This window comes from Engraulis encrasicolus, chromosome 24, assembly GCF_034702125.1.
Source record: "Engraulis encrasicolus isolate BLACKSEA-1 chromosome 24, IST_EnEncr_1.0, whole genome shotgun sequence".
In the NCBI taxonomy this organism is placed as follows: Eukaryota; Metazoa; Chordata; class Actinopteri; order Clupeiformes; family Engraulidae; genus Engraulis; species Engraulis encrasicolus.
The window spans coordinates 38,545,730-38,568,229 of record NC_085880.1 but is presented as its reverse complement, the minus strand read 5'-3'; the positions used below and the strand labels follow the sequence as shown (position 1 = coordinate 38,568,229).

At 44.0% G+C, this 22,500-nt stretch overlaps 1 protein-coding gene across 1 annotated transcript in view; it reads right to left on the bottom strand.

Annotated features, from left to right (window-relative positions):
- Positions 1-22,500, bottom strand: part of sema4ga (sema domain, immunoglobulin domain (Ig), transmembrane domain (TM) and short cytoplasmic domain, (semaphorin) 4Ga) — an 89,489-nt gene that overhangs the window by 24,378 nt on the left and 42,611 nt on the right. Inside the window, exons 4-9 of the mRNA XM_063190928.1 lie at positions 21,744-21,806; positions 20,440-20,538; positions 19,388-19,481; positions 17,999-18,112; positions 15,849-16,003; positions 3,230-3,405 (exon numbers count right to left, since the gene is read on the bottom strand). Of these exons, the coding sequence (XP_063046998.1) occupies positions 3,230-3,405; positions 15,849-16,003; positions 17,999-18,112; positions 19,388-19,481; positions 20,440-20,538; positions 21,744-21,806 (701 nt within the window). The remainder of the gene's footprint in view (positions 1-3,229; positions 3,406-15,848; positions 16,004-17,998; positions 18,113-19,387; positions 19,482-20,439; positions 20,539-21,743; positions 21,807-22,500) is intronic.

The window sequence follows — 22,500 nt, the reverse complement described above, 5'->3', positions numbered from 1 at the left end:
AATGAGAAAGAAAGAGAGGGAGAGAGGTGGAGAAATGTTGAAAAGGGGGAAGAGAAGAGGAGCACCAAACTATCTGGTGAAGGAGGTGGAGAGGAGGAGAAACAGATATGGGGGGGGGGGGATGCACGCTGACAGACAGAAGAAAGGAGGAGAATGATGGAGGAAACACAGAGAAGGCATCATGAACTTTCTGCAAGCGAGCAAGAGAGAGAGAGAGACAGAGAGAAAGAAAGAGGGAGAGAGAGAGAGAGGAAAAGGGAGAGAGGGCAAATTAATGAGATATGGAGAAGGGAGAGAGATTGTATCTGTGGGAAAAAAAATAGAGAGAGAGAGAGAGGGGTAGAGAAAGAGAGCGAACGAGAGAGAGAATGAGAGAGAGAGAGAGAGACAGGAAGAGAGCAAATAAGTGAAGGAGAAGCAAATGTGTTGTGACAGTGAGAGAAAGAGAGAGACAATTGTGAACAACAACAACAAATGGAAATCAGAAAGCGCCAGAAATAGAGAAAGTGGAAAGAATTAGCAAGAAAATGAGAGGAAGAGAGAGGGGAAAAGACTGAAATCGTGTGAGAGACAGACCGAGTATGAGAGAGAAAGAAAGGGAAAGAGATAGCACTGGAGACTTACGAGAAATAGGGAGAGAGAGCCCCAAGGTAAAATGCCCCACACTAGGGAGGCATACAATCAGATGATGATCAGCACAGACCAGGGTGGAGCTGGGGGAGAAATAGGGCCCGGGCACTTTTATCTTAAAGGGGCTCCTCATAATTAGGCCTGCAGAACTGTCTCACCTGTGATTTTTTTTACATTTCTGAAAATAGGGGCCCACGAGGGTGCGGGGTCCCCCGGGGAAATGTCCGCTATGCCAGATGCCCAGTCCAGCCCTGGTATAGACTGCTGTGTCTCGCAGGCTAGGTGTCTACTGATGGCCAATGATCACTCTAGCTACAGCACTGATGGCCAAAGAGCACACCTGCATCCACTACATCCACTAATGGAAACATTACAGGCTTTTATAAATAGAAACTATGATCATGTATACATAGAATAGGTTGCAAAGGGCTAATAATAAAGTTTCAAAATTTTAATCTTGGAAGCACTATCGCATCATATCATGTGATCACAATACTGCACCCTTGCATCGCGATACAGTATAGTGACTGCATATCACAATGAATCACGATTCGACTCGATATCGTCACAACCCTACTGCATAGGGATGGGTACATAGATGTTCCCAGAGCAAGAGAACACTGTGTGCACATCAACAGACAAGACGTAGACAGGTTGCCACTGACTGACTGATTGACAGAGTGCTGTTAGGCAGCCCTCCTCAATAAAGTTCTCTCACAGCTCTCTCCTCCTTAGTAACTCTCCTCAATAAAGAAGGGTGGCCACCAGACATATAAAGTGTATGCAAACAGAGGAGAGGCTAAGACTTTGTTTTAATGGTCCAGTTTACAGCGCAGCTACATGTGGAATTGTTGCCGTACCTAACACTAGGTATGTTGTAACTACTAGTTTCTTTCACAGATTTGTAAATGTAATAATGTAACAATAATGTAAATGGTAATAATATGCACACACTCTACATGTGTAACACTATCCCAAATCCCTAATTCTTTGGTACAGTTAATGTACGTACACTACACCATTTTGTTGTACTCTTTGTTGCACTGTATTCAAGATGCTGATACACTTTATCCAAGATGGGACCAAGTCACTAATTTGCAAGTCATAAGCCCGATTCGGACGGGACTTTTATTACCTATGGACCCCCGGTAATTCGGAATAACTACGGAGAATGTCTGAGTTTTTAGTCCTGTGCGAATGTGCCATGTCCGCGATTTGAGAGCTAATAATTCCGCCGCGAATTACCTACTGTATTTCGGCGAAACACAGACATCCTGGGGTAATTTCACATAGGCGCGCCGTCTGCACCCCCTTGTAATGTCTGTGAATTGAGCAAATAACTGACATTTATTTATCCCGTCCGAATGCATATCACAGGGGTCCGGGGGTAATTGCAAATTACCAGGGGTCCATAGGTAATATTTATCCCGTCCGAATCGGGCCATAGACAGACAGCTCTACCAAGGCCCCATGCTAGCATGACTGCCATTACTATGCCACAGATGCCAGCTTAGCTTGCAGAGTTCTTCATGGAACATGAGTAAACTTCCCTCCTGAAGCCTCATACACATACTGTACACTGTAACACATCACAAGCCAGTTAAACTTAAACATAAAGAACAAAGTTGCCCTGCTACCTTAAGTTTGTAAGTTAACTCAACTTGAGGCTTATATTTGCATCAACTCAGGATCCAAAGTTTCAAGTTGAGTAAACTTAAAATCTTAAGGCAGCAAGGCAACTTACTTTTTTAAAAGTTTAATGGCTTGTAATATTTCACAGTGTATATGCTATTAACTTTGGTTGTGGCTCTGGAGGACTGTGCAAATTGGCCTCGGTTCCACTTCCCCCAACCCCCTTCCTTCTTCGTTTCTGTGACTGCATATCATATATTCTATTTCTTCTTCTCTGCATGAGAACTCTGCAGGGGTGAATTTCTCGAAACTGAAGTTGCTTACTACATTAGCTACTTTGTTGCTTTCAATGCATTTTCCCATTGGCAACTACCGAAGTTGCTAACAGGCTAACAACTTCCCTTTTGAGAAACTCACCCCAGATTAGCAGAGCTCGCTCTGGATATTAAGACTTTGGATTAAGAGGCGTGACAGTTCATTACTGGAAATTATTGTGGCTATACATTTCCATCAGTGAGGGGGAGCGAAGAAATGAAGAAGACGCGTTGTGTGGTCCAAGCTTCTCTTGGGTAGAAACTGAAAAGTTTACTTTTTCAGCTAGATGAGTGTGAAAAAAATTCAGGCAAAGCCGAAGACGTTAAATCAACTCTAAGTGTTGAATTAACACAGCATTTTTGCTTTATTGTACAACAGCTCCATGTGCTTCTACATCCCCCTTGGTTCAAAGGAGTAGATGTGTGCACATCCCACCTGATGGGTCAGGTGCAGGACAATCAAAGCATAAATCCAAGTAGAGTAAATAAAATCCGCAACACTGCTTGTCTTCTGTGGGGAATTTAATAACAAGAGTGCAACATTTCAACCACCAGCTCTTTACATTGCGCTCTTGTTATTAAATTCACCACAGAAGACAGTGTTGCGGACTTCATTTCCTCTACTTCTCCATCCCCCTCCCATATGCCCTTACCACTCCAGGCCAAAGATCCCGTAGAATCGGGTGTCATGTGCAGTGGCTCCGCTGAGGGTGAAGACGCTTCGCAGGACGTTGAAGTGGAGCTGGTAGTCGGGCAGCGAGCAGACCAGCCGCGCCTTCAGGAAGGACGTCCACTTCCTCTGGAGCGTCAGGTGGCCCCCGCGATCCCCCTGCAACAGACACACACACACATACAGGCGCACACACAGACACACAGACACACACACACACACACACACAGACAATTGCACACACACGCACGCACGCACACACAGACACACACATACGCACACACGCGCGCCCACACACAAACACACACACACACACACACACACACACACACACACACACACACACACACACACACACACACACACACACACACACACACAGACACACAGACACACACACACACACACACACACGATTAGGAATTGTATATCTGTAACCCGCTGTGTATGGCCTAAACTTCCAAATATGGTTCTATTATTCTCACACCTGTATTTGAGCTATGGGAGCCTGCAGGATAGACACGTGTACAGATGACCAACAACACATATTTTATGCACTTTGCATAAACTTGCAAAAATACCGGCGTACACTATTGGCCTACACCTGTACTGTATGAGCTATAGGACTTTGCATAACACAGAAACAAACACAGGTGGTCAGGCATACCATACATTTTTCAAGTTCATAATGTTAACTTCAACATCAACATCAACCAGCTCCGTTGGTCATGGACACACATCAATAGATTTGGACCGAGGTAACACGTAAGGTACACATGATCAAAATCATTATGGATATCTTTTGGAGATACTGTATATGATGGAGTATTTGTTTTTATTGCATTTTTGGAAATATATGATGAAGTTGCATTTTTTTCTAATATTGCAGTCGTGGATAAAGACTTTTTCCATACTAGCAAATTGAACAGAATCACTTAATAAGCAGCTGCAACTCTGTTGTTAAAATCACCTTTGAATTTGTTTTCAAGAATGTGCAACTCACCAAGTGTTCAGCAGTATTCACTGGTGTTCCCTAACATTTTTTGTATCGAAATATGTCTTCTCTCGTGTTTATGTAGCATTTTGTAAATAAGTTTCACTTTCACTTTCTTTCAAAGAATGGCAAATAAAAAATGACAGAAGCCATATTTCGCCTTCAAACGTGTTAGGGACTGCTAGTGAGGACCCCTAAACATTTTGTGAGCTGTAGACTTTCGAAAACAAATATTTAAGGTGATTTTAAGAACTGAGTTGCAGGTGCCCATAGACGGCCATTCTAAAGCTGGTTGAGATAAAATCCAAATCAGCCAAATAACAGAGACTGCAGCAAACATGAAATAAACGGTGAGGGGGACTCTAAAACATTGCAGACCACTCAGAAAATCGCCTTAATGTTAAAAAAGTGGACTTCTCCTGTGAGTATTTGGGAAACACGGCCCTTGACTGACCTCAAAGTAATGTCGATAGAGTGATGATAGTGTGCTGAAACTTTCACCAACCATTAGTCCTCATTCTAAAAAGTTTGATAGCATATAGTACCGCTGCTCCCATCTGATAATTACTTGTTTAGATCCCAAAGTGGCCATTAAAAAGTTGGGTGAGAAGGTGGGCCAGAGAGACAAAACCTCCCGGTAATTAAAAAGCTAATACAGGAGGAGTGCATTGTGCATTGGCCCCAGCCAAGCCTTAATGAAAGACTCCCTTAATGCATTCTAATGGAACTGCGATGGAACAGACTCTCTCAACCAGGTCAAACAAGGGGAGTGTTTGTGTAGGAGAGAGAGGCAGGGAGGGAGGGAGAGAGAGAGAGAGAGAGAGAGAGAGAGAGAGAGAGAGAGAGAGAGAGAGAGAGAGAGAGAGAGAGAGAGAGAGAGAGAGAGAGAGAGAGAGAGCAAGAGGGAGAGAGCAAGAGGGAGAGAGAGACACAAAGAGCGCGAGAGAGCGAGAGTGAGTGAGTGAGTGAGTGAGAGCGAGAGTGAGAGAGAGAGAGAGAGAGAGAGAGAGAGAGAGAGAGGGGCTGATAGACAGAGGGAGAGGAAAGCGGAGAAGGGAGAGAGAATAAGACCAGAGACAGAATGTAAAATGAGAGAAAGAGAGAGAGAGAAAGAGAGAGAGAGAGAGGAAGATTGCACGAGAGGGCCAGAGAAGCAAACAGAGCAGTGAATCACTCACACAAGAAAGCAAGTCTCCAATCTGTCAGACAAATAAGCCAGACCAGACCACATTGCAATTCGGTGTGTAAATGACTTCTCTTCAGCGTAACACAGCAGGCTACAGGGCCAATGACATATGCCATGCAACTCCCTACTAGCTTTAATGACTAAGATGAAACAGTGTGGGGCCCAAGAAACATAGTGCACTGTGCTATGCTGTTCTGTGCTGTGCTACACAACCTCCAGTTCACACACAAACACACACACACACACACACACACACACACACACACACACACACACACACGAATGCACAACACAGTCACATACAGTCACACGCTACACCCACACAGTACACCCTTGGGTATCATGAGGGGCTGGTCTCATTTGAACACTAATGGAATCAGACGTGCTCTCCAAGGAGCTCTCTGGGGATAGATAGAGTAGCACAGCGGGAATTCAGGAGAGCGGCCAGGTTTTAGTAAGTAGCGTCCGGCCGGCCGCAGAGCACATATCGAAGTGTTAACTCAACACTTCGAGAGTCAGATTAAACACTACCAAGTGTGAAATTATACTCTCTAAGTGTTAAATTAACTCTGCAGGGCAGTTCAGTCCAATGCAGCAGGAAAACCAGTGCGTGGGTGAGTGCAGGTGTGTGTTGCGTGCTACAGCTACGCTAGATGAAACTTAAATGCTCTGCTAACGCCTGCTGTGTGGGGCGGCTAACTCCTGCCATATGGGAGAAGGCCATGCCAGCTCCCAAGTTTCCCAGTCCCCGTGGTCGGGCAGAGGGGGCTCGTGGAAAATGACTATAGAGTTTTAAAAAGTGCAGTGCTAATTCAACACCTATTGCGCATTCCGGCCACCTGAGAACCGTGCCGGTGCCCATTTCCGCACCTAATCGCGAACCGGCCGTCGTATTCACGCTACAGATTTTAGCGTTCGCGAACCGGAAAGTTGGTTCGCAATGCGACCCGCAAAATACTAGGTTTTTCTCTGCGAACCGTGACGACAGCGTGGCCGTCAGCAGGTTCATCCGGGTATTGTATCACAGCCACGTGTGGAAAAAGTTCAGAGCCCCGTATGGACACGAGCGGTTCGCAGATAAGCACTTTAGTGCCGAACGTAACTGGTGCAGACACCGGCTCCAGCTCCGTTCTGGTCGGCCTGAAAGCCTAGAGAATTGATTTAACATGTTTTAGTCCCAGAGTACTGTATCCTCAGAGTACTCTCTAAGGAGTGTTGCTAGATGTATGATAATTATTATATTTGTACCATAATTTTGTCCTCTGTACATTCAAAAAAACATGATGAAAATACACTATTTAGTTCGTGTATCATAATTTTTCCCCTAAAAAAAACTACAATTTTGAGGTTTTGGTATATGATAGTTTAACATTTTCCATCTGGCAACACTGTCTCCAAGCATTGAATTAACACTGATGCCTTTTTACTGAGCAGCAGCTCGTGAGATGGAAACACTCCAACTACTGCACAGAGACCACAGCAGCACCGCTCCAGAGGACTTGGTGATATGGTCCAGTGAGTTAAGAGGATGAGATGTGTTTTTGTCTCATTTTATAACCATATTTATGGTCATTTTAACCTTTAAGACCGTTGCACTGTGCTGTAGTATATGTTGTTGTTGTTGCTGTGCTTTGCTGCACACTAAATCGCCTCTTTTGGGTACAATTAAGTTGAAAGTTGAGTTGAAGTTGAGAGGAGCAGGCACGGAAGAAGGGAGGAGGAGGAGGAGGAGGAAGGAGGAAGGTGAGGAGGTGAAGAGGAGGAGTAGGAAGGCAATAAGTCACAGATCACTGCTCTGCGCTTGCTAATGTTTCTATTAACATTTCCCAGATGTACTGTACATGTACGTGTATGTAACTGAGTGTTGCATGCAGGACTCGAACATGGGCCTCGTGCCATAAGAACTAAAATAAGGCACAAAAAAAACTTGCAGCTGGTATGATTTCATACTTTAAAAAACATGGATGAAATCATGCACTAATGCTGTATGTTGTATAACAGAAAGCTGTAAGGAAAATAACAAGGCCCCTTTTGGAGAGGTTCCACACTTAAAGACAGGGATGGACTGGCCATCTGGCATAGCGGGTATTTCCCGGTGGGCCCTGCACCCTCGAGGGTCCCTATTTTTTAAATATATGCTACATGCTGTATATTTTTTACATTTCTGAAAATAGGGGCCCCACTGGTGACTCAGTTCTATGCCGCTAATTATGAGGGGTCCCTTTAAGCCAAGTGCCCGGGTCCTAATTCTCCCCCTGGCCAGGTCTGCTTAAAAAGCGTACATGAACTCAATGCTGCACATTCAGTTGTATAACTGACTGACCTCCTCCTTTGCTCCACGTAATAAATCGCTTCTTTAGGATTATCTGAGAGGACACTTTGTTGGCATTGCTCAACTGTTTTTCCTTGTTTTTTTTGTTTTTTAGTTTTTCAGGTCAGTAAGTTGAGTGGAGCGACTCCATCTCAGAGATAATCCCCTCATTAAAACTACTGAGCCTGCAAAGGAATTAGAAATAAAGGGAATGAAGTGCAGAAGAAAAGTGATTTAACAGTTAAGTCGTGAATCCAGCAGCAACAGCTCCAACATCAACACTGATGCAAGAGCCGACCAACCAACCCCACCCTTAGCTGGCCCGGCCCGCGGCCCGAGCACCATCCAAACTAATCCCTGAGTCAAAGTGGCAAACCTCCCCCAAAAATGTGTGTGTGTGTGTGTGTGTGTGTGTGTGTGTGTGTGCGTGCGTGCGTCCTCCGAGAATACGGCAAGCCTCCCCTGAAAGTGTGCGTGCGTGCGTGCGTGCGTGTGTGTGTGCGTGCGTGCGTGCGTGCGTGCGTGCGTGCGTGCGTGCGTGCGTGCATGCGTGCGTGTGGCAAGCCTCCCCCGAGAATACAGCCCAGAACTTTGTCCAGCACCACAGATGTGGATGATGCAGCCAGGGGTGCTGAGTACAGCGAGCAGCACACTTGTTATTTTTACCAGTGAAGTGGTGACACATAGTAAAATAAATGCTGTGTTAATTTAGTTGTAGTAGAGTAGAGTAGAGTAGAGTAGAGTGTACTACTTTATTGTCCAAGGGGGAAGCTTGTCTTGGGCTTCGAACAATCACTGCACTACATACAGCAAGCACCACACTTGTTATTTTTACCAGTGAAGTGGTGACACATAGTAAAATAAATGGAGTGTTAATTTAGTAGTAGTAGTAGAGTAGAGTAGAGTAGAGTAGGGCTGTAACGATATTGGATTGAAAAGAGAAATCGCGATACTCAGGAGTCACGATGCTGTATTGCGATGTATGGAGGCAGTATTGTGATATGCCCTTTCAAAGTTTTGTTATCCTTCAGTCCAGAAAGCAACCATATGATTCAATGTGATAATGCTTCCAAGCTTCAAATGAGATACATTTCAGAAATCGTGAGGGGTATCGAACTGTAGGTCAAAAATTGTGATACGAACCGAATCGTGAGTTGAGTGTATCGTTATGGCCCTATGAGAGAGTGTACTTTATTGTCCCCAGGGGGGAAGTTTGTCTTGGGCTTCAAACAATCATGCACTACATACAGCACTCATACAGTATACAACATCACATAAAACATTATGCAGTATTAATTTAACACGTATGTGGTCCCAGTGAACTCTGCAAGTGTTAAATTAGCAGCGCATGGTTTTTTTTTACTGTGCATGCGAACAGTACATGAGCCAGTGAATGTGGCTTGAATTGTAAATAGGAGATGCACAGTGTAGAGAGCATACACGCACGCACGCACACACACGCAGGCAGGCAGGCAGGCACACGCACGCACGCACGCACACACACACACACACACACACACACAGGCAGGCACGCACGCGCACGCGCACACACACACACACACACACACACACACACACACACACACACACACACACACACACACACAAATACACGCATGCATTCATGCAACACAAAACACACAACACAACAAAACACAATACACAGCACACACACACACACACAACCCACCACAACACAACACACAAAGCACTGTGATTACAAATGCCAAGTGACAGCCAAAGTGACCAAAAGGACCTAAATAGGAGATGCACAGCTTAGAGTGCACATTAACACGCACATTAGCGCACACACACGCACACAACACAACACAACACAACACAACACAACACAACACAACACAACACACACACACAGCACTGCAGTGTGATTACAAATGCCAAGTGACAGCTAAAACGACCAAAAGGACCTATTATTACACCCGCTACAATAGCCAAAAGACACATTATTAACATGACTTGGAGCCCTTGTAGGAGACACACAAAGAAAGCACTCACTCACTCACAAAGCACACAGCCCACTCTGTCAATACACCAATAGTATAAGCCTACACTGTGCAACTTAAAATACAGCGAGGCTGAAAAAGAAAACACAAAACACAGTGCCACCCACACAATCCTAAAATTAACAAACTGCACAGCACCCTCAATGATAACCCTGTGGCTTTTAGCCATCTGGATGGAGCTGCCATTAGAAACACCACAGCAGCACAGCAGTGCAGGGCTGCACTGGTTATCTGGCAAACAGTACAGTACAGAGCATTTTCCCGGTGGGCCGATACTTTTTTGTGATTGGGTTCCAGGGAAAAGGCTGACAATTTAGAACGGGAGGCCCATTGGTCCACCGTCAATATGGTATAGGGTTTCCACACCTGGTCCTTTTCAACTCAGACCTGTCACTCAACGTTTTCTGCGCATATGTGAATGCTCCAAAGTGTACCCAGACCCCTTGGAAGTGAAGCGTACTGAGACCCTCACTGACACACCATAAATGTCTAACAGGACCAAAAAGAGCAGCCAGTTCTTTTTGTAATACACTTACAATAGGAACAAAAACAGAAGTGGCCTGTGAGTGTTCGGGGCCGGTCTATGCCAAAAATGCCCGGACCATTTTTCAGTCCCAGTCCTGGGCAGCACAGCAGTGCTTCAACACGGGCATGAGGCATTTGTAGTGCACGCCTGCATGCCAAGTACAGTGCAGTATGCCCACTGATAGAGGCAGATAGAGATTGCCCCCAAGCTGAGCTTTCCAGAAATCTGATAGAGGCAAGGCAAGGCAAGGGCAATTTTATGTGTACAGCGCATTTCATACACAGATGCATTTTAATGTGCTTCATAAAAAGTAAAAAGTAAAGGAAAAAAATCAAGAAATAGAGAGAGAAACATTAAATATAAGAATAAAGGAAACTTTTAATATCAAACTAAAACATTAAATAATTTGACGACTAAAAACATTAAAATTATACTGAACATTAAAAAAGGTTAATCATAGATCTAGATATATCATAGAGACCTTGAAGCTCTCCAAGCAGCAAACCCCAAGCTCTGTGGATTTACTGAGAAACACACTAGCTATGACAGACTTACAGTATGGTCATGGCTGGATTAAGATGGCCTGGGCTGCAAGTTACATCTTTTCACTTTTGGCCCATCAGGCCCCTCGCCCTGAGAGGTGGGCCATCTAGCCTGTGGGGGCCCGCTGGCAGGTGGGGGGCCCTAGGCTGCAGCCATATCTAGCCTGTGGGGGCCCCCTGGCAGGTGGGGGCCCCTAGGCTGCAGCCATATCTAGCCTGTGGGGGCCCCCTGGCAGGTGGGGGCCCCTAGGCTGCAGCCATATCTAGCCTGTGGGGGCCCCCTGGCAGGTGGAGGGCCCTAGGCTGCAGCCATATCTAGCCTGTGGGGTCCCCTGGCAGGTGGAGGGCCCTAGGCTGCAGCCATATCTAGCCTGTGCGTTAAAGGGGTATGCCACTATTTTGGGGCTTAATGCAGTTAAAATCGTTGGCTGGGGTTTATAAAGGTGGTAAAGTGTCTTATTTTTCATGTTAAGCGTTGTCTTGCTTTAAGAGAAGTTAAAAAAGGCAATATGTCGCTAAGCTAGTGAAAGTCAATGTATCCATGTAGCATTGCATGCTACACGGATGCATTGACTTCCACTAGCTTAGCGACATATTCCCTTTTTTAACTTCTCTTAAAGCAAGACAACGCTTAACATGAAAAATAAAACACTTTACCACCTTTATAAACCCCAGCCAACGATTTGAACCGTATTAAGCCCCAAAATAGTGGCATACCCCTTTAATCCGGCCCTGTTTATGGTCACGAAAGGGACAGATTTTGCTAGAGTAACAGAAACCAACACCAAATGAGAGAAATGTCCCCTCTAAACATGTCTGAACATGAGTTGTTCCTCTGCAGGAACTTTGAAATGTGATTTGTGATGAAGATAGGAACTACTGTGTGGAACTGTTTGAGGAAAATAAAACATCAAGATTTGTGAGTTTAGGAATTCCAGGATAGTGTGTAACAGTTACTGGAGGTGGATGTCTACAATAGATTTGGCTATTCTACCATGAAAAGCAATAACATAGAAACTGTGATGAGCTCAATGCGAGCAGTTGTGATTGGTTGGGAATACGAACCAGGGGTGTAATTCTCGAAAGCATAGTTGTTGGCCAGTTAGCAACTTGGGTAGTTGCCAATGGGAAATTGCATTGAAAACAACAAAGTAGCTAATGAAGTTAGCAACTATGGTTTCCAGAAATGCACCCCAGACCCCAAGGGAATGAATGGGAGGAAGACTAAACAAGCTCACATTGACATGCACACCACACATATACAAACAAAAACAGGTGCACACACATATGCACACAGTCCCACTCCAGAGCAGCTCTGGGGAATCCTGAGTTCAAAGTCCTTTGGCCTGGAGAGAAATAAAACACTCGCTTGTTTGTCACTCAAGAGAACAACAAGGTCAAGGCACAGGTTCATAAACACACACACACGTACGCGTGCACATACACACACAAGTACACACACACACACACACACACACGTGCGCGTGCGCACACGCACACGCACACGCACACGCACACGCACACGCACACACACACACACACACACACACACACTCTACACACATGCACATACACACACACACACACACACACACACACACACACACACACACACACACACACACACACACACACAACAACTCAAGCACACACACACACACACACACACACACACACACACACACACACACACACACACACACACACACACACACACACACACACACACACACACACACACACACACACACACACACACACACACACACACACACACACACACACTTCAGATGCTCTAACCACAAGATAAACAGGCACACATACACTAGCCATACTAACCAAAGACATTTTAACCACAAAATACACATAATCTCTTAGGCAAACAAACACATAAGCCCTAACACACGCACACGCACACGCACACGCACACGCACACGCACACGCACACGCACACGCACACGCACACGCACACACACAAAACACAAAAACACAGGCACTATTGCCCTTTGCAGCCTCTCGAAAATATTGTTCTGCAAGAGAGAAGGGAGTAGATGTTTGTCCACAAAGAATTCCATGTGGTAAGTGAGCGTGATGTCTACTGGGACTTTGAGTATGTGATGTCATCATTCAGGGGCGCTTTTCTGGAAGGGCAACTAGACTCCAGTACAGCCTGTGGCATTCACAGGGTGGGTTCCAATATGCAGACTCCCGTCCTCCCTTGCTCACTTGCCTCCTCGTGGCCTCGTGATGACGTCACCGACAACAGAATTGTATTTCAATATCTCGCAAAAGCTCAATTCTAATGTCATTTTCTCATTTGCAAACGGGATGGTGAATGAAGAATAGTCCCCCAAAGGTTGTTGTGGCTGAGCTAACAGCGGGGAAACTTAATTGTTTTCTCCACGGAGGCGGGGCCTCAGTGAAATGCGAGGCCACAAGCACAGACAGAGGACGGTAGTCCGCATATTGGAATCTGCCCACAGTGTTATTGTGTCCTGTGCTGTTTGCAACGGCGGTTAAAAACCTTTTGGAATTCCTTGCCAACTTCCACTCAACTCAGACACAGTAAGAGCCCCCCCTCACCCCCCTTCTGTCCCTTGTGCAAGTAAACAAAATATAACCGGCAGGCAGCACAGGTGCATGATCGAAGTTCTACAGATGATTTAATTAAGACCTTATTTACATCTTTTTTTATACTGCAAGTGTGTGTACACCATAACAAATAGTTTGACATATTTTGTAACAAGTAGGCCTACCATTACCTAAGCTAAGTCAAGCCCAGGTTACAGTGGAAAAGCCTAAAAATGAAGCGCTACTGATTTGCCAAACATGTACCGGTAAATGTTAATTGGAAAACTATAGAATACTACAGACATATTTAGTTTCTACTTTAGAAATGTTTCATTTTCAGACCATGTGAATTAAGCATAAATGCATGAACATCTGGACCTTGTGCAGTAATTACATTACACTTCATCCAAAGCGACTTACAGTTATTTAGATACAGGGTATTGGTTACAGTCCCTGGAGAAATATGGGGTTAGGTGCCTTGCTCAAGGGCACTTCAGCAATGGAGGAAGGAAGGGATCAGTGAGGGTGGGGATTGAACCTGCAACCCTGTGATCTACAGTCCAACTGCCTAACCATTACACCACAGCTGTCATGCAGGCGTTAACCCTTTGAGGAATACCATCACAAACTTTTGAGTTCGCATTATGATGTCACAAGGACTTTGCAGGATTTTAACAAGAGTTTTATCAGAGAGAGTAGATACGATATACTTAAAGAATTTCTGGTTTTATGGGAGCTGTAGAGTTTTCAGGTGAAACTCTACTGTAGAAGAACTTGGAAAAAATCCTTAATCCTCAAAGGGTTTTTAAAAAAAATGTTTTTTAGGGGCTTTTATGCATTTATTTGACAGAACAGTGTGAGATGGAGACAGCAAGCGAGTGGGACAGAGAGACGGGGTGGGATCGGGAAATGACCCAGGCCGGACTCAAACCGGGGTCCCCGTGGGCATGCAAGCCCAAATGTGAAGGGGCTTAGCGCACTGCGCCACAGCGCCCCCACTCCTCAAAGGGTTTTAATGTAGAAAATCTACGACTGAAGGGATTAGGCGTGTTCGCTGTTCCTCTTTGTATATTCTGTTTGCCTCAGAGTTAAGGTGTGTAAGATGAAAAGACGGCGTCTCATTAGTATCCACCTGAAAGCCCAGACTCAAGTCTAGACAATGTCTTCAATTTCAGGGTAATCCTTCAGCCACGGCAGTGAACGCAAACGTTGTGCAAATGTGTTGCAAGTACACGTCTTGTCTTTGGGTTTATGCATAACGGAGCTTTTTTTTTTTTTTAAATGAATATCACACCCAGCATTTTTCCCTCACAAAACCGTAGCCCGGTGAAGGTTAAAACAAGGAAGTAGTTGCTTGTTGTTGAATGCAGAGTGGTTCTGGTTGGAGGACTGCTACCGCGGTTGTCTGTGAAGCTCCTCTGAGAGCAATCACATTCTTGGGTGACACTTTACTTGACGCCGGTGTCATAAGCATGTCATTACAGTGTCATAGTAATGTCATGACACAGTCATAGATAAGTCATAAACATTATGTCCATGTCATAAACTTTGCCATAACCGAATGTCACTTAAGGCCAACAGTCATAAAATGTTTATGACATGGACATAATGTTTATGACACATGCATAGCACCATTATGACACTATTATGACACTGTAATGACATGCTTATGACACCGGCGTCAAGTAAAGTGTTACCCATTCTTGGAGGTGCACACCAAGTGTCTGCGAAGGGGGGGCAAAATATCTATGAGGCTATCAGCGACACTGCACAGACAATTTGGTTTCTGAGCATTAACTGGGCTTTGGTCTTGTCTGTATATCTGACTGAATCCTGGGTGAGTGAGTCTTGTCTGTATATCTGACTGTAGCTGAGTGAGTTCATCTTTCTGTGTATCTGATTGAAGCCTGAGTGAGTTCATCTTCCTGTATATCTGACTGAAGGCTGAGTGAGTGAGTCTTGTCTGTGTAACTGACTATAGCTGAGTGAGTGAGTCTTGTCTGTGTAACTGACTATAGCTGAGTGAGTAGTGAGTGAGTCTTGTCTGTGTAACTGACTATAGCTGAGTGAGTAAGTCTTGTGTGTGTAACTGACTGAAGGCTGAGTGAGTGAGTCTTGTCTGTGTAACTGACTGTAGTTGAGTGAGTTCACCTTTCTGTATAACAGACTGAATCCTGAGTGAGTGAGTCCTGTCTGTGTAACTGACTGAATCCTGTGTGAGTTCATCTTTCTGTATACTGACTGTGGCTGAGTGAGTTCATCTTTCTGTAGAACTGAAGGCTGAGTGAGTTAATCTTTCTGTATAACAGACTGAAGGCTGAGTGAGTTCATCTTTCTGTAGAACTGACTGTAGTTGAGTGAGTTCATCTTTCTGTAGAACTGACTGTAGCTGAGTGAGTTCATCTTACTGAGTGAGTGAGTCTTGTCTGTGTACTGTAACTGACTGACCTTGCAGATGCGTGCTATGCGGGCCACGCGCCCCTGAGCGCTGAAGGCGGTCGGCTCCTGGCTCTTCTCCGTGAAGAAGAAGTAGATCTTGTCGTCGTCGCCCAGCGAGCTGTTCACACTCTCCCGCACCAGCGCAGAGCCCACAAAGTCGGCCTCTATAGGGGGAGGAGGAGAAAAGGGCAAACACTATCAGGCTCCAGCAACACGTAAACATACAAGCTCTTACCTGTACACACAACAAAGCCATATTCTTTCTCTCTCTTTCTTTCTCTCTCTCTCTCTCACACACACACACACACACACACACACACACACACACACACACACACACACACACACACACACACACACACACACACACACACACACACACACACACACACACACACACACACACACACACACACACACACACACACACAGTGTAAGTTTGGGATGCACACTTGTGGGATAAAAGCGTAGAAATGTGTAAAATGTCATAAATACACAGCGATGTTGTTCAATCAACAATGAAAGGCAATCACAAGAAGATTTAGTTAATTACTTTTACTTTGAAATCAACAGGAAATGTCAGTGGTGGTGTGCTGCTTTTAGACATCTCATCCTGTTTACACTGGGTTGTTGACAATACGCCAAATGCAATAAGGCACACGGCCGCCAGAAAAACACTTTTGAAACGAGATCCACAGACTGTAGTAAATCTCTGTTGGGAATGGGATGCAAAACTATTTCACAGCTGAATGGATGAGGACTGGTCTTTGATGTGATGATGATGTATTTATTTACTGTATGCGCTCTGACAAATGATACAAACTGAAACTGACAGATGTACCTATAAGAATGTATCAAACAAACACTGTTTTTGATATGTAGATGAAAACCTTAGATATATACACGACACTTGCAGAGATATACAGTATTATATGTAAACCTATGCAAAATATATTCAAAATCCGAACTACAGCAGGTCAGTGTGTGTTTTGGAGATGTAGGGCCTACAGTGATGCATATTGGTCTGACACATCAATCTAAATGCAAATATGTGTGCGCGCTTGAGAAGTGTTGTGGGTCATTGATGTGTTATTACTAGCAGCTATCAGGGTGGTGCAACCATAGCTAATGCCACTATTGCATGGATTACAGTTTTTATTTGTTTGTTTTTAATGGATTATACTTTATACATCAAAAATGTTTTCCTAATTTTTCATCAGTCATGAGGCAATGCAAGCAGACAGATACGGAACAACATTTTATTGACGGTTGTGTGTATCAGTCCTGCAGTTTTCAATGCTTTGAAGGGCTTTCATTTCATTTTAAGTTAATTTGCTCTGGAAATGCCCATGGAGTTAATTGAAACTTGAAAAAATGTGCTGCACTGATTATTGAATTGTCCTGTCCCGCAGTGCGAGGCATTTCCAAATCGATTATTGTTGATTATCGATTATCACCAACTTCTACTAGTACTCTACTTGTCTACTTGTAACTCTGCATGTCTGCTACAGGGACATAGTGAGCAGTGATGTAGTCCACTTTTTATGGTGGGTATACTGTATATTTGAGCATGTGTAGAGGTGGGTTAACTTTACACGTATATATTTGTGATATACTAAATAATGGATCAATCAATTTTAAGTGGGTATACTGAAATCTCTGACATTTTGAAGTGAGTATACTGCGTACTAGTGGTGTGGATTGGCATTGCCCTCACGATCCGATTCGATCAGGATTCGGGAGGTAGCGATTCGATTCGATTCTAAATGATCTGATCCGATCCAATCCAATTCTATAATGCATTGCAATGCATTGCATTTCTACTGAAAGCAAAACAAACTTTAATCAGTCATGACGAGGTAATACAAGTAGTCAGATACTGAGCAACAATTTATTGGCTGTTTTCTGCATCAGTCTGTATCAGTCTTGCAATGTTTTGAAGTGCTTTTATTTAATTTAACATTCATTTGCTCCCGAAATATCCATGGAAGTAATTGAAACTTAAAAAAACTGCCGGATCAATTCTGGAACTTGCCGGATCGATTCTGGATCGTCCATGCCCCGCATTGGATTGCATCGCCAAATCGATCATTGTTGACACCACTACTGCGTACCTGTGTTCTACGTAGACTACACCACTGATAGTGAGAGGTGCTTACCCAGAAGCCATCTCGTGGGGGCCTCCTCTGTCTTGATGGGGGGGCCGGGGGAGTTGCGTCGGATGTCGGGGGAACTCCTGAACTCGTACTGGGAAGCCGTGTACATCTGCTCATCTATGGAGGTATGGAGACAGACACACAAATGCAACGGACACATAAAAAACATTAAATTACATGACATTACATTTTTTTAACCAAAGCGACGAGGACATAATCATAGTCGACATCACTAGTAGAAACAAACATAAAAACAATGTGTCAACAAAAAAAGCATACTGCAGAGTAAATAAAAAATAGATACATTACACCCACTGAATAAACTAACTTCATTACTAATGCTGTTTTTCATTTGGATTCTTCATTGGGCAGTCATGGGTAAACGGTAGGGTGTCAGGCTTGTAGCCCAGGGGTTGCTGCTGGTTCAATGCCTGACCCGGCAGGTTGATGGGAGGAGTAATTAACCATCTCTTCCACCATGACTGAGGTACCCTGAGCATGACACTGTCCCATCGCACTGCTTCCTTGGGGTCCTGAATGGGGCTGTCCCCTTGCACAGGAGAGGCATACATTACAATTTTGTTGTGTGCGGTGTGCACTATGTGCTGTGGTGTGCTGTGTCACAGTGACGATGGGAGCTTCCCCAGTTGGGCTTTGAATGACTTCAGATGCTCCCCGTGGACCACAAGGGGTATACGTACGTCGCAGGGCTACATGTATATATCAACTTTCATCATCACTAGCCAAATTGGCTAGTACCTGTAGATATTAATCGTACTAGCCAAGCATACACTTTCTCAGTCAAATAGGCTAGTAAGCTTTTTGTTCTACTAGCCAAATGGAATTTTCACCAGCATTTGGCCAGTTGACTGGTGTCAATTTAGAGCCCTCTGTATGTGAGCACAGGTGAGCTGTAGGGGAAAACACTCCACATACTGCGCTACAGCAGTGGTTCTCAAACTTTTCCCATCATTCCCCCCTTCGGAGGGTCTGGATGCTTCCGAGCCCCCCCCGTCAAGCAACCACAGTACTCACGCAGACTGATTTTACGATCGCTACGTTGTGCAGAATCAAAGGAAAGGTGACTGGTGAGATAAAACAAAGAGGGACTGCAGTGGAATGCAGATGTATGTTCATTTCCTATATGACAATTAATAATATAATGTTTATAATTATGTATGTAATGCTTAAAACATATTGGCTTATTGGCAAGACAGGAAATCATTTCCTTGGGGGAAAACAAAAAACAAAAACAGATGTCACACTCGGAGGCATCACAGGGGGGCTGTGATGCCTCCGCGCCCCCCCCCAGGGGGGCTTACGCCCCACTTTGAGAAACACTGCGCTACAGTAACTTACATTACATTGCATTACATTTCCCCAAAGCCTCACCTATGAGAAGTCCCGTGTAGCCTTTGGCAGGGTCATATGGACATTTCTCACGACCTTCCTCCAACCCCGAGGAAATCTTAAACCTTGCGGCATCCTGTTAAACAACGAGAGAGTCAATAGCAAAGATTTTCTTAGTTCTCAGTTCCCAATAGAACGACTCTGATCAATAGTACCGATAGCAACTCACAGGTATTAGTAATAATTTATCATTGGACATTTCTCCCAGACATGCTGTAAGTACCTGAATCTGTTTAATTTAAATCTACGTGACATATGTTTAAGCCCTTAGCGCAAAGCCTATGTTATAACCTTACTGTCATCAAAATTGTAATGGTTATGTCTTAAGCTGTTACTTAAAGGGACCCTCCACCCATTTGCATTAGGCTTTCCATTGCTAGACACCCAATTCCCCCTGAGACAAGAGAATCCGTATTCACCTCTTAAGACTTCCTCCTACAATGATGTAAAACTCGTCATTTTGCATCATTGTAGGAGGAAGTGTAAGAGAGGTGGATTTCTGTTGAGACTACAAGCCTATTTCCCACCCTTTCAACCCCGCCCATAGGGGGTTGGATCTAATGCGCTAACAGACCTATCACAGATCAGTGTGCTAGTGCTTTTGAAATCACTGGCATTGAGGCTCCAGTAAGTCACTGGCAGAGCTGCCTGGGTGTGGCCTGTGGAACTTGAGCATTGCAATGCATTATGGGGATTGTTGTCACAAATCCACAAGCACTAAAAAGTCATTTTCTGCCTTTTCTCGGTCAAGAAGGTACCAAATTAGAAATTTATGCTACTGTTCAACTACACATATGACCCACTTTCAATACATATTCATGTCTCCACCGGTGGAATGCCCCTTTAAGGCTCTCAGTAAATGTCATAGCAATGTTGTTATGATGTAGTGGAGTATTTTCAGCAAATAGTGAATAGGCCCGCCGGCGACCCCATCTGCACTAAGAGGCTACACTACTGGTTGTATGAGACAGGAGGAAGCTGAGTTAGCACTTCGTCAGTATCAAGCGTGTAAACAGTGATAAAGGGTGACCTACTATGTAAGCACAGAGGGGTTTGAAGGCATGCGTTCCACACGTGTACAGGTGGGTGCTATTGAACCGCTGCAGGAAACGGATGTGATTGAAACACTCGGTCTGCAAAAAAAAAACAGCAACACAAACAACACAGATCAACACCACAAACAACAAAAACAGAGGTTGTCAGATGTGACTTTCAGCCAAAAACAAATGAAGAGTTCAGATGCAAAACCCCCTAACTCCATTTCTGAAGACCTGCACTTATATATATTTTTTGGAGAACCCTGTTATTGGTTTGGTTTACATTCATGTACTTGATAATACATAGAAATAGTTATATTACATAAACATTTTTTTTTTTTAATGCAATTTTGATAGCTTTGTATTAAATAAAAATGAAATAAGATTATTTTCTGAAAAGGCACTTAGGGGGTTTTGGATCTGAAGTCTTCAAATGCTCAAAGACTTGGAGGTTCTCAATCCTGTTCAAAATGACACTTTTGCACACCTCTTTAGTTAGGCAGGTGCATAGGATATTATCCCAGTCATTCAAGAGTAAAGAAATCTCGGACACTGTCCATTCCACCAACAATGACAACGACGACAGTGGTGGAATGGACAGTGTGAAGGATTTCTTGACTCTTGGAAAGGCTCTAAATCCTGCCATTTTTTCAACTAACTTTCTATTGATTTCTATGGACATACGTAAATCTACAGACCCCCTGCCCAAGCTGGCGATGCTGACAGAGGCATACCAGTATGTGTTTGTGTGTGTATACTAGGACGGATGCAGGTGTGTTTGTGTTTGTTCATTTGCTCACATGTACATGTGTGTGTATGTGAATGGGTGTAGGTTTGTGTATTGTGTATTGGTGCATTTGGGTGCGCACACTCACACTGTGCACATTGTGTATAGGTTGTACATCCACTTATAAATATGTTTTGTGTATATGCATGTGTGCATTTTTGTATGTGTGCATATACTACCTATAAGGATGTTTGTATCTACTGTGTGTAGACTCCCTTGGAGAACTATATCAACCCAAGGACAGGACTTCACGATGGGATGTCAGTGCTTATCAACCACTGATGTTATGAGTAATGTGTTTTAACGCTTACAAAATCACTGTGTGTGCGTGTGTGTGTGTGTGTGTGTGCATGCGTGTATCTTATAATGTTTATTAAAGTGTGTGTGTGTGTGTGTGTGTGAGTGTGTGTGTGTGTGTGTGTGTGTGTGTGTGTGTGTGTGTGTGTGTGTGTGTGTGTGTGTGTGTGTGTGCCTGTGTGCGTGCATGTGTGTGTGTGTGTGTGTGTGGACCTACTTTGTTGTCTCTGCCCTTGTTGAGACACTGTCGTTTCTGGTCAGCAGTTGCCTCCCACTCGATCTGAAAGAGGTGACCATAAACAATGAGTTTCGTCAGAGAAGAAAGGATCAAGGAGTTGTTACGTTTTTTTTTACTGCACTAAGTGGTTTTCTAATCGTCTCATTACAATTGTGTCAGTGTCTTCACACAAAGGATAAGGACCATGGGAACAAGAAGCTTTATGGTTAAAGCTACTCGCTATCTGAAGTCGTAAAAAAGCAAAACAATGACATGCGGAATAGCTTTGAACTCAGGCCAATATAGCTTTGGCAAAACAGATCCCGTGTCTAAAATGCTGCACTTGTGCTCTATGTTTGAGACACGGAAACAGTCTCACCACTGTCTCAGCTTTGCATACTCCTTGATGTTTACAAATATTTTTGTTAAAGGGACACTGTGCAGGAAATGGTCAAAAAAGGTACTGCAACTATGCTGCTCATTGAAACTGGGCTGCCTATTGCCAAATTTGATATTTACATGAAAGTTTACTAAATAATAAACAAATATTTTTAGTGTGGTCCAAGTACAGTCATTTTTGCAGCTAAAAATGGCTATTTTTGGAAATTCAAAATGGCGGACCATGGAGAAGATCCCCCTTTTCATGTATGAAAAGTGCAATTTTTCCAGTCATAGTGAATACTTAGAATTTGATGGTGGTGGCAAATATTCATGAAAAAGGTAATATTAGTGAATGGGCAGCATGAATTATGGAAAT